Consider the following 13,285-nt stretch of genomic DNA (forward strand, 5'->3'; position numbering starts at 1 on the left):
AAAGACTAAAACGAAAGTTAAAAGGACTGCCAAAAACTACACTGTTGCTGACATATCATCAGGGCCGGCCCAGGCCATTTGGGGGCCCTAAGCAAAATAATGCAAAGGGGCCCATATTTTTGGCCCACCATTTTGTCACAGTGTACTGTGAAACCCATATATGCAATCCAACCCATACGTCCATATTTTGTATATTAATCAGATTTTGTTGCACTGCATATTTTGAATTTCTCACCCTAAAGGATTGTCAGTACTTACAGTAGATAGTGCGAAACCTTTTTCTGAAAGAGGAAAGAAAGAAGTTAAGGAAGAAATTTTATTTTTTTAAGCTTGTAATCAAGTATCAAAACTCACAAAAGTCAAATGAAGCAAACTGTAGTAAACAAAATAGAATATAAATTAAACAGTTGCCAGATTGGGGGCCCCGTAGTGGTCAGGGGCCCTAAGCAGTTGCATAATCTGCGTATAGGCTGGGCCGGCCCTGCTTATCATGAAATAATGCCTGAAAAGCCCTGAGATATGAAATGATATATATGATTTTGTCTTTTATTTATGTGTTTTGTGCCATACAGTTTAAAAAAAAAATTTTTTTAATAAAATCTATTGAAACGGAAGGTTACACTGTATTTGAACTCAGTGTCATAAGACTGTCATAATGATAATATGACCTCTGTCATGAACATGAATGAGGTCTTATGACAGATGCCATTGGGTGTCATTTAGTAAATAATGTCACTTTTGATGCAATATTGAATTTTTTTTTACAAATGTCTTTGGGTTGGGATTAAAGTTTAGGAACTGTGTTAGGACACTTAATGACATCTGTCATAAGCATTTATAAATGTTCATGACAGTGTCATGTCATAATTATGACATCTTATGACAGTCTAATGACACCAAATTCAAATAAAGTGTTATAACTCAATTCGTTTATACCTATTCTTCCATCACATAACTAATTCTCTCTGTTTGCATGCAGCTGGTGGAAAAACTGACTGCCCTGGCCGAAGAGTGTCAGAGTGCGCAATTGAAAAAGCTGAGAGACATCTGTGAAAAGTGAGCAAGTAACTAAAATGAAAAAAACACACGAAACATCCCATCACTAGATCTTGATGTTTTTATATCACTTTTCCCTCTTTTTTTAAGTTATTTCACTTATTCTCTGAATAAGCAACACAATATAAGGCGGAAAACACAGACAAGACTGAAAAAGCAGTTTCTGCTTTAGCACCCCTCTTTAAAATAAACTGCTGTATTTTAAGCCAAAACAACTGTTGTGTTTGATGGAACAATATGTCTATATGCTGGAATAGCAGATTCATGGCGCACTAAGCCTCCGAACTATTTTAATATGTCCGTTTTACCCTAAAAAAAAAACCCGTTTACAGACATCGCGCAACCGCTTTTGTTTCAACCTAGCCATAAAAAGAAGGTAAGTGCTTATATTTATTATTGAAAATATCTGCCATTTTTAGCTTAGAATTATTAATTGATGTCTAATATTTCGTTTAAAAAAAAAAAAAAAAAAAAAACGACTTTAAAAAATTATTCACTCGCATATTTTAAACTTTTAAGCAAATTACTTCACCTTGAAAAATTTGGCGTCTATAAAAAAGTCACGGATATCTACCTCATAACTATCGCTTAATTGTATTTTTTGTGTTACTGTCGCATTTTCCCTGATATTTTAGATGATAAATAATCAATCCAAACAAATAAAAATTGAAAAATAACGTTTAAAAGGGTAAATCTATGAAAAAGAAAATCTCAACCACTCCTTGTTGTCTGCGATTTCTGCATCGCGACCCTTGTTAGATCACCATGTTTTACCCATAAAATCTGCCAAAAATCCGGCTGTGGCCATTCACAGCTGTGTCTTGACACTCTGTGATACGTGCTACATGGAGCTTTTGGATCGAAACAAGGTAAGTACGCGATAATATCTCGTTAAAATCGTGACATCTTTAATAATGCTCTCGCGTGCTCTCACCTCCAGTTAGGGTTTTGCTGTTTTAAAAAAAAACATTTTTTTTCTAAATGTCCTCCTGTTCAAAATTTTTCTTCCCCAAGAAATTTGAGATTTTAAGCTTTTCAATGATGTATCACACATACATATAGGACAATTTTGAAATTTGGCCAAATTGGTGGTTCCAGAGCGGAACTTCAAGTCACCCTAGTGTTTTCCGCCATAAGCAATCACAATTGAAGTACACCCAACTCCCATGCGGCGCATTAAAACTGTTTCAGCCTTTTGAAGGCATTTCAGATAAATTTTCAGTGTCTAAAACCAAAATGGAAAAAAAAAAGAAAAATCAAATGAAACTTCTCATCGCTACATCTTCTTTTGCAGGGAGAAAAAAGACTTAAAGAAGAAAATGGACAAGAAGAGACAAGAAAAGATAAGTGAAGCCAAGTCTAAAGACAAGAACGTCACTGAGGAGTGAGTGTTGTACTGCACGAATATGACCGCTAGGGGTCCCTGTCGATATAAAAAACCCACTAATTTTGTGATGCCGTTGTTCCCTGCAGAGAGAAGCTAGAGATAAACAGGTCGTTTGTCAATGAGGTGGTGCAGTACATAAAACGGGTAAGAGTGAGCATCGACCACATTACATGCTATTCAAAATGGATTCACATACACATTCGCACGGATTCTGTCAGTAACATTCATTATTAAATACAGAGCCCATAGGCGGAGTTTGAATTTTGTGGTGGTGGTGGGGGGACAAAACATGTTGATGACCCCGAAACGCCGTGTCATAATGTCATAAATAAAATTAACTCACATGATATATGCTCGGATGGTAGCTAAGCTCATGCTCGTAGATACTAGCATGAGCGCGCGCTTTTCTGTCTTAACTAGTGGAGAAGTACCGTAGATGCCGCATCCTTTTTGACTGAATATTCCAGCCAGAATCTGTCCTCAGGCCTTAACATCCCTGAGGTTACAGTGAATGATATGGCTCTTTCTGATCACTACTGTATAGACCCTACTCACCAACGTCACAGAATGACGTGTCGCTGTATCCAGCCGCCGTATTGTCCGTCGGTGTTTATCCATATTCTCAATGGTTTCAATTTGTCGTGCAATTTATAGTGCAATTCATGGAAACCCCGGTGCTTTCAGACGCTGTAAACTCATTGGATGCGTTGCATAAAAGGCGTTATGTCGAAAAGCTTCAGTCTGTCCATTCGCCAGATCCATATTTGATGCCTAAATCGATGTTTTTCGACCCGCTGTCTTCGCCGTCTCTGCCTGACATCTGCTACTCTGATATCTACAACTATCTTGTCCACAGAAACTCAGCCTATTCTCACGAAACTTTGAAAAACTTTAAGAGCAGCACTCTAAGCAACATTACCCCGTGTGACCCTTTACTTCCAATTTTCTAAAATGGCGACAATCAATAAAAAAAAAAAAAGTTGACTGCGATGGCCGACGCTTCAAGGATAGGTGGATATTGGACTATTTCTTCAATAGAATACTCAACAACTGTGTCTGCCTCATTTGCAAAGAGACAGTCGCTGTTTTCAAAGAGTTTCGATGTGACGCGATTTTACCAAACAACACACGCTGACATGTACAACATTACAGGGAAGATACGCAGCGAGAAATTATAGCAACTTGAAGCTAGTTTAATTTCACAGCGGCAGTATTTCGCAAGAGCCCGAGTGTCGAAAGAGAACGCCACAAAGGCGAGATTGTTGAAATTATGAATTAAAAAAATAATAATAAAGCAAATGTGACACACAGAAAGGCTTGCTAAAATTTGTTTAAATATATTGTTCTACGTAAATCAGCCAAGGTAGCCCCCCACATTTTTACCACACCAAATCTGGCCCCCTTTGCAAAAAGTTTGGACACTCCTGATAACTGATGATCCGGAGACGAGGCCAGCTTCTTTCACTTGGTACCAGCTAAATATTATTCAAAAAATAATGATGGCCGAAGAAATAAACATCTTGAATTTGAAACTGTATGTTGTCGGCGATTAGCCTCGCAATGATCTTAATTGTGGTTGTCAGCCCAAAACCCTCTAAATATATATTAAATGCATCTTACCAGATATAAAATGACTACTACATAATCTGTGGTGATCGTTTGGTGCCCAGTTTTCTCGTCGAATTGCAGCAGTCCATCTCGCTCTCCTCTCCGGGTCTCTCGGAATACAGTAGAACTTCAAGTCTCTCCGTCTATCTTCTCTGTTACTGCAACCAACCGCCACACACGCCTTCACCATTTTGATTATTAATGTTAACGAGCAGAAAAACACGCCATAATAGGAGGAATTTACGTAGCGGTAATGCGTAAACACGACGAGCTGACGGACAATATGGCGCGGAGGCTTGGTTGTGACGTCATGTGAGTGGGGTCTATTATGTTTAAAATGACCACCCCTGTCCATCCTCTGAAAAGGGAAACAGAGGTGATTAAGAAGCATTACATAAATGATAACACTTGTGCATTATTCACTCAGGCCTATGCATCACCATTAACCCTTACAACATCTCCAGTGGATGAACTTGTAACTAGTTTCAGTTCCAGCGTGATGACTGTAATTGACACTATTGCCCCAATTAAGACAAAAACTTTGTCAAGAAAGAAGAGGTCACCATGGAGAAATGCCACTCTAGCTTTAAAACAAAAGCAAGATTGCAGACAAGCAGAATGCAGGTGGCGAAAAAACAAACTCCAGGTTTTTTATAATATCTACAAAGAGAGTCTTCGCAAATACAACCAGGAACTGAAAAAAGCTTGACAGTCATATTTTTCAGAGATCATTAGTAGAAACACCAACAGCACCCACACACTATTTTCTGTTGTTGACAAACCGACAAACCCACAAGGATCAGTACCTCGGGAATTGGTATCTGAGGTGTCCTGTAATGATTTAGCAGCATTCTTTACACACAAAGTACTAAAGACAAACTGTGTGCAACTCCAGATTAACAATTGTTACACTATATGTTCCAAGAACAAGAACCAAGCAGGGTGAGGGAACGTTTAGTTATTATGCTGCTCACCTCTGGAACAAGTTAACTGAAGATCTGAAGTATGCTCAAACTGTTAGCTCCTTTAAATCAGGGCTAAAAACGCTTTTGTTTAGCACTGCATATCCATAACTGTCTATATATTTCAATCTATTTGCTTTCTATTCCTCATGTGCTTATCTCTATTGCTGATTTCAATTACCGTATTTTTCGGACTATAAGTCGCAGTTTTTTTCATAGTTTGGCTGGGGGTGCGACTTATACTCAGAAGTGACTTATGTGTGAAATTATTAACACATTATTATATCATTTCACATGTTATTTTGGTGTTTCAGAGTGAAACTGATGGTTTCGTAAACTTGTTAGCATGGTCTTTAGGCTATAGTTATCTGAATAACTCTTAATAGCTATGGCCACGTTCGCGTTCTGCCTTTGGCTGTGTGTGTTCAATTGTATTATTGACTTTTTTTATATTGAAATGCATGCTTTTAGTTTGTGGTGCTTTCACGCCCAAGTGGGGGTGCACTCGCACATGTTTACGTGAAAAAGAGCACTCACACGCCAGGAGAATGCGGACAGCTACGCAGCGTCTGAGCGAGTGGGCGAGAGAGAGAGAGAAACACGGCTGCGAACCTACGTTCATTGTTTATGCTTGTAAAATATCTCTACAGAGGCAGCGCCTGTGTGTATCATCTTTTCTGTTGTTGTTGTGTGTTTTGTGTGTTTGCGATCGGACACTTAGAGCCAGTTGTGTGGTTGTTTGAACAATGTGCTCATGCTAGCGAACGCATGCTAACCGTTTGTGTCATTGCTGTAGTAGCGGCTAATTATCATTTATTTACTTTGATCCGAACCTGTTTGGTATCGAGGACGAAATGGATTTGTATTATTTCTATTTTTAGTTTCACTCTTCAAATCATGGTGTCATAACGACGGCCAAAATTAAGTCAGCAAATTATACAGACGTCCGGCATCGTCATTTGGGAGTTTAGCTCGCTGTATAGCCAGGACCAAGCCGTAGCGTCCTGGTGAGGACAGTACATTCGCATTTTGTTGTTCATGCATCATGTAACATTATTATACTTTACACTTATTCAGCATGTTGTTCTCTGTTGTATTTTTATTTTAAATTGCCTTTCAAGATGACATATCTGTTCTATGTGTTGGATTTTATGAAGTAAATTTCCCCCATAAATGCGACTTATGCTCCGGTGCGATTTGTTTTTTTCCTCTTCATTGGGTATTTTATGGCTGGTGCGACTTATACTCAGGTGCGACTGATAGTCCGAAAATACGGTATTAGCAGTAGTATTAGTATTTGTTTTTCATTTATTTTTTATTATATTCATGATTAAATGCGATTTTTAATTTAGTAGTGAAGTTTATTTCCTATTTCGGTTGTCTTTGTTTTTACGATCTATTGATTATAATGTAATTTTTATGATCTTCATGTGATGTAAAGCACTTTGAATTGCCTTGTGTTGAATTGTGCTATATAAATTTGCCTTGCCTTGCCTCAGGTGGTTTTGGCTAAGCAAAGCAAATGGCCATCTCAAATGTGCTATTCACATGATTTAATTCATTTTTGTTGTTTTATTGCTTTACAACTTTTATAGACAACCTTTTACCGTCTTAATTTCAAACTCATATATAGGAAAGTCAATTACATGCCATGATATTTTCGGCCACCGGGGGGCTGTCCCCCCCCCTTTAATCTCCGCGTATGACAAGGCCCCAGACATGACATGAATGTAAAAAAAATGTTTTAATTTTTAAACAATTGTGAAAATATTGTGTGTGTAGCTGGAGGATGCTCAGAGTAAACGCCAGGAGCGCCTACAGGAGAAACACAAGGACATACGACAGCAGATTTTGGATGAAAGGCCAAAGGTAAGAAAAGTGATACATTACTGATAGACACTTGATATTATGTATAGCATTATTCATTGAAAATAGCGCTGAGTGATGGGCATGAAATTGGTATTAAATTCCTACACAAGTCTCAGAAATGACGAACAAAAAACTTTCTTCTTCACCAAACACTTTTCCTTCTGGGAATTTCCATAAATCTCCATTCACATGAATTGCATGTGATTGCACAATACAGTTTTTGGGTGGAGGGGTTGTATCAAGCGTGAATGTGTCTCATATCATTATGTGTGTGTGCAGCATGTGTCCTCCCTCACTGCCCTGAATCAAATGCTCACTTACATGTGCACCGTTGTCATGGAAACTTGCCCCCCTCCACACACACACCTCCAGTACCCCTCCTCCATTCTTCATGACTTTCTGCAATCTGCTAATTCAGAAGTGAATCCTCCATCTGTGGCGAGGCGGGAGGGAGTCCCACAAGTGTGTGTGTGTGTGTGTGTGCGCATATGTATGCGTCAAACAGGTTGCAGTGAAACAAGATGGTGGTCGCAGTGTTTTCTCATCATAGACTTTGATCTGCATCACCTCGGCCCGCCGAGAGTGCATCAATAATGCAATATTCCCACAGGAAACAATAGGCAGCTTGCTAAAATTGTGTGTGTCGGTGTACGTGAGCAGAGAATACTACATACGCGCACATTCGTGCACATGAAGCGGAACCTCGAAAGGGGAACACCTGCAATTTGGTACCCCTCGAAAGTTGCATCAAGTGAGATCAGCTCAGTGAGCATCAGCTAATACAATACTAGGGCACTGGCGAGCGGGCAAAAAATCTTTTAGCACTTATCTACAGTGTCGGGCACGTTACTTTAAAAAAGTCATTTATAGTTACTCACTACTTCTTCCAAAAAGTATCTGAGTTAGTAACTGAATTTATAGTGAAAGTTACTAGTTACCAGGGAAAGTAATTATTTCTGTTACTTTAAAAAGAAGTTGTTGTATGTCAAAGAATTTGAAATTTTCTGAGCAGTATTCGAGTTAGTTGAATAGAGAAGAACAGACAGGTGGTTGTGTTATAGAACCTTGTAATATTTATTGCACCTCACCAGCAACAGATTTATCCTACACTTGAAGTTCAACAAAAACAATAAACAATGTAATAAAATAACAATCAGCAGTAAACAATATAAAGTGAGTTTAATCAATTAAATCTAACTCTCACAACCTGAGACAACTAGTTATGTAGACATAGCCTACTGTACTTCATTTTTTTTTTTTTAACCTGTCCTGTTCAGCCCGGATAGTCTGAACAGTTTTAATGTTTCACATTGAGAGTCTGACATACTCCCTTTGTGATCATTCAACATACCTCATTTATTATGACAAAGCAGCGAACAGGAGGGGGTTATGGGGGAACAGAAGAAAAGAAACACAAGAGAAGAAACACAAACAACAAGAAATACATTGAACGCCTAACTACGCTAACTACTAATATGTTGGCACTATCGTCAGCTAAATGTATTTCCGGTTGACACCATGTGGGGGCCTGTTGACCAGGAAAAGAGGGGTAAGATGGTGGGGGAGTCTATAAGCTAAGTGATAGAAAGGGGTAGAGTGTACACAAATCATCTCTGTGATCTAGAACCCAGTAATCGTGTGAATCCCTTGTGAGTGTAAGCCCGTTGGCAACCGACCCTACGGCTGCCCATCGCCAATCCCGGCACCGGGACCCCCCCGGCCGAGCGCACCCAATCACATCCAGCCGCACGCGAGCCCCGCCGGGCACGCAACAGCCACGCAGACAAGCGGAGACGCCACGCAGGCGCCGACACAGGGCCACGGCCCCCACCCAGCCAGCCCGGGGAGGGAGGGCAAGTGGAGGGTTCAGCGCAGCCAATCACTCCTCGAGCCAAACTTGGGGATGGCAAGAGGGGACGCACCACCAACCCCACGCCCGACCCCAACCCTGTCCGCCCACCCGGGCCACAAGCCGCCAATGAAATCTAATTCTCACAACCTGGGACAACTGGTCTAGTAGACATAGCCTACTGTACTTCAAGTATTTTGACTTGAAATAGTGTTTATATCTCCACCTCGTAAAGGACAAATTTTCCTCTGAATGCTCTGCCATCATATCCCTCTGCATCTGTTTTGCGTGTGTGTGTTTGCCGCACGCGCTGTTCCGGTTTGTGTGTGAAAATACCGGCTTTGATTGGCTTACCATGACACATGACTCTAACCCTCAGCCAATCACAATCACTTCCATCGCATCTATCCAGGTGGTGCATTCAGGTAGCCTCGTCCCCCCACGTCCTCAAGATGGAAGCAGCATTCTTGCTGGCTGACAGTGGGGGATGGGGACGAGGCCAGCATTCAGGTGTAGCAAAAACAGAAATGTTAGCAAGCTTTGGAAAGCATTGTCTAATAATTGAATGAGCAAGGACAAACAGCCTGGAATCATAAGAAGTACATGCTGTAATATTCTGATACAGAATTATCCGAGGCACCCTAAAGTGCACACGGCGCCAATCTTGTTTTGCTCACATGATGCGGGAGTGAGTTAGAGACACGGCCAGCCGAGAGCCTTACGTTTGTGTTAATGTTGAAGTTATATGTGCTATTAAAGAAACAGCGTGCCAGCACGTCCTGTGTGGTATATTTTTGCTAAGAAAAAGCACAAAACAAAACACGTGCGCTATTCTCGAACCTGAACGCACCACAAGTCCTGGCTGACAAATAAACGGAGCAGAGTAGACTCGCTACGTCTGGTAGTTACTTCACTTTATTCAGAGTAAGTAACGCACCACTTTTGACCGTCAGTAATGGTAACGGCGTTGTAACGGCAGAAAAAAATAATTCGTTAGATTAGCCCTTTACTGAAAAATAACGGCATTATTTATAACGACGTTATTCCCAACACTGCTTATCTATCATAAAAAGTCAGAAATAGTGCTTTAAATATATAGTATTTATAATCAAACCAAAATACATATTTTTGTAAAGAAAAAGTAATGTTTTTTGTTTTTCAGTCATCAGTATTTAAAATCAAAATCGGGACATTCCTTGTTAACTCATTCACTCCCAGCCATTTTTACCGGAGCAAAACCTTTCACTCCCGGTCGTTTTACTGGATTTTGACTGATTTTGCAAGGCGCACAGAAAATTCTGTTCTAATGCTATATAAACATGGAACCCACCAAAAGAAAGATTAGACTCTCTTCTTTCAGCAGAAAAAAGTTCATATCTTTTTCCATTCTTTAGAAATCAGCATTAGAAAATAGCTTAGTTTGAGCAATTTTTCAATTTCTGATGAAAAAACAGAAATTGAGCTTTTTGTGAAAGCATACATTTCAAACATAACTTTGAATTTAACACAGCTATTTTTGGCTTTAGTTACATCCCAAACATCTGAATAATGTTTTGCTTTTAAAAAAATAACAGAAACAACAAGACAAATAGAGCTTTTGATAGCAAAGTAACAATTTATTTACACATAACTAACTGCAAGATGACGCTATTGTGGCCGCGACAGCCGGTTAAACTTTTCTCTCATCGTTGCCTCTCTCAAAAAGATGAATTTTTTTGAGTGTCTGCGGGCTCTGCCCGCGAGCAACATGGACTCAACGGCATCTAGTGGTCCCGGTCGTTGTGCTCGGTCGTCCAGCGCCTGGCATCCTGGGCGTCCTACCGGTTGTTCTGCTCGGTCGTCCGCTGCCTTGCATCCGTTCGGTCGTCTTCCACCGGCGCCCCGGCTTTGTGGCTTGGCCGTTCGTTGCCGGTTGTAGGCATCTCTATAATATTTTGTTGAAGTGTGCTTTTTTTTTGTTTTTACTTGAGAGTAAGTCGGTACTTACTGATTCAGTCATTATTATACTTGTTTTGGATTTTTGGTGTTTTAAACACACTAAAATGCCTTTTCACAAACTGAAATTAGCGACCATCTCTCCATATCAAAAAACAGATTTTATGACCTGCCTCCCTTTAGAACTCCTTTCATTGGGAATGACTGTTTTGTTTCATTCCCGCTGTTTCAGGGAAAATTGAGGGGAAAAAATTAAGTCATCGAAGGACACACACACGTTGTGAAAAGTGTCTGCTTCAATAAGATTCGTCTCTTTGGCTCAGCCGCCACAGTTGACTTTCATAGTTAGGAGCCGGATTGTGTCGAGAATATCAATGAAGCGAAAGGCGTTTTATTTCTCCTTTATTCATTTTACACTCACACATAGAGTTGGCGAGACAATCCTCCTTTGTCTGGTGACAGGGTGGTGACCCAAGTAAGATGTGGTTTTTCGGGGCTAATTGGGACATCTTTAGAGATGGGGAAATTTTATGTATTGCTCTGGATGTAAGACAAAAAAAATTGCCCCATCTAGTCAAAAATAATTGGACGTCTAGCGCCGTCAATGGCAGCCAATAAGCTCAGCACTATCGAAAGTCAAGGGTGTTCAGTGTAACTCACATATATCAATATGATATGATTTTCATTTTGTTGCGTTGTTTTTTTAATGTTTGGTTTTATTATATTCTATTTTCACCTTGTGGAATTTTTAATTTACTCAAATTATACACCTAATTTTCAATTTTTTTCCACCTATTTCTCTGACATTTATTTTTAGGAGTTTTAGTTTATTTTTTTCAGTAATTTATCTTTCATCAAATGAACCCCTTAATGCGTAAGGTCGCAAATTAGTGACTTTCCAGAGCAAAGCACTTTTGTTTAACCATAGATGCTTGTTGTCGGTAATCCGCATCATACATACAATTGTGTGTATTTTATTATCACATTTAAAAAAAAGGGGGGGGAAATTATTATTATATGTTTATTTTGTCTATTTACCTATTTTATGAAGCCCCTAAAGGGACATCGACAGAAATAAAATAAATTTAACCAATCTGGTGCGCACAAGAAACAGGTACAAATTAGCATTATATAGCATTTAAGCTAGCGGACTTTTGCTATGCAAATTTTGCATCATTGCAACAATTAGCTAACATACATAGCAAAAGTCCAGCAGCTTAAATGCGTTATAATGCTAATGTTTACAACAATTGGCTTACTTGCATAGTAAAAGTCCGCTAGCTTAAATGCTATTTAATGTTAATGTTTACAACAATTGGCTAACTTGCATAGTAAAAGTCCGCTAGCCTAAATGCTATATAATTCTAATGTTTACCTGTTTCTGTGCACACCAGATTGCTTTAATTTGTTTTATTTCTGTCGATGTCCCTTTAGGGGCTCCGTAGTTTTACTTTAATCTGATCTATTTCATGTGTTTGTTAGGGTTTAGGGTTGGGTTAGGATTTTTACATTTTAAATGAAAGTGCAATTCTGCATAGTTTGAAGAAACACTTGGATTTTTTTTCACTTTGTATTCGCATTTAATGCATTTTGGAAAGTGCAATCTTAGCAAGCCTTTGTTTTACATCTCCTAAAAAAAATTCTGCAACGCATTAAATGTTCCTACCCCTAATAGTGCTGCAACGGTTAATCAATTAACTGGTGTAATTCAATTAGAAAAAAGCTTCGAACAAATTTTGCTGCTTTGAGTATTTGTGTCACTAGAGTGGCGTTGTAATGGTTTGTTTTGAAAGTGTTAGCATTTAGTTTTATTATTATTTATTATTATTGATTGATTTAACATGGCTGAATCCAGCTGCTCCCTGTTAAGACCAATTTGTTTGAGCCAATATGTTTTTTTATGCATTCGTAATTTAGTTTACAGGTATATTTAGCCAGTTTTAGTGGGAATTTGTGTTTGAATGATTTGTTAAGAGCATTGTAAAAAAAAAAATATATATATATATATATATATATATATATATGTGAGCATTTTATAGCATTAAAGCTTGCGGACTTTTGCTATGCAAGTTAGCCAGTATTTCTCTTGTTGTGTTTAGAGCTCATTTTTTAAAAATACCATTTGAGGCTAAACTCAGGCATTTTAATTTATTATTAAATGGAAGTGCGATACTCCGTAGTCTGAAAAAACACTCGGGAATTTTATTTTGAAAGTGCAATCTTAGCAAGCCTTTGTTTTACATCTCCTAAACTTTATTTTGCAACGCATTAAATGTTCCTAATTCGTATTTGAAATAACTAGATGATAGATTAATCGACTACTAAAATAGTGGATAGCCGCAGCCCTATGTAATCTCATTCGGTGATTTTGATTTTTCTTTTTTCTTTTTAAATCCAACTCTATACCATGAAAACATCCAAATGTGCTCCAGTCAGTCAGAATCAGGTATCCTAGACAGATGGGCGACTCTAAATTGTCAAGCTTCTTCCTTTCCCTCGACGGCTCCTCGAAAGGAGGGCATCTGCTGAAGAAGGTCATGCTGCGTGTTGTATTTTAGGAAACGCGGGCCCGGGGTTGTTTGGCGCGTGTGCTTGTTGACCAATGATGAAAGACGAACG

The 13,285-nt window shown here is 39.0% G+C and overlaps 1 protein-coding gene across 3 annotated transcripts in view; it reads left to right on the forward strand.

Moving 5' to 3' along the window:
- plcb1l (phospholipase C beta 1-like) overlaps positions 1-13,285 on the forward strand; it is a 480,463-nt gene that overhangs the window by 458,400 nt on the left and 8,778 nt on the right. For all 3 annotated transcript variants that reach the window (XM_057823348.1, XM_057823349.1, XM_057823350.1), the window contains 4 exons: positions 980-1,056; positions 2,351-2,440; positions 2,530-2,587; positions 6,796-6,882. In XM_057823348.1, coding sequence (XP_057679331.1) covers positions 980-1,056; positions 2,351-2,440; positions 2,530-2,587; positions 6,796-6,882 — 312 coding nt within the window. The remainder of the gene's footprint in view (positions 1-979; positions 1,057-2,350; positions 2,441-2,529; positions 2,588-6,795; positions 6,883-13,285) is intronic.

This window comes from Corythoichthys intestinalis, chromosome 19 (genome assembly GCF_030265065.1).
Source record: "Corythoichthys intestinalis isolate RoL2023-P3 chromosome 19, ASM3026506v1, whole genome shotgun sequence".
NCBI classification, from domain to species: domain Eukaryota; kingdom Metazoa; phylum Chordata; class Actinopteri; order Syngnathiformes; family Syngnathidae; genus Corythoichthys; species Corythoichthys intestinalis.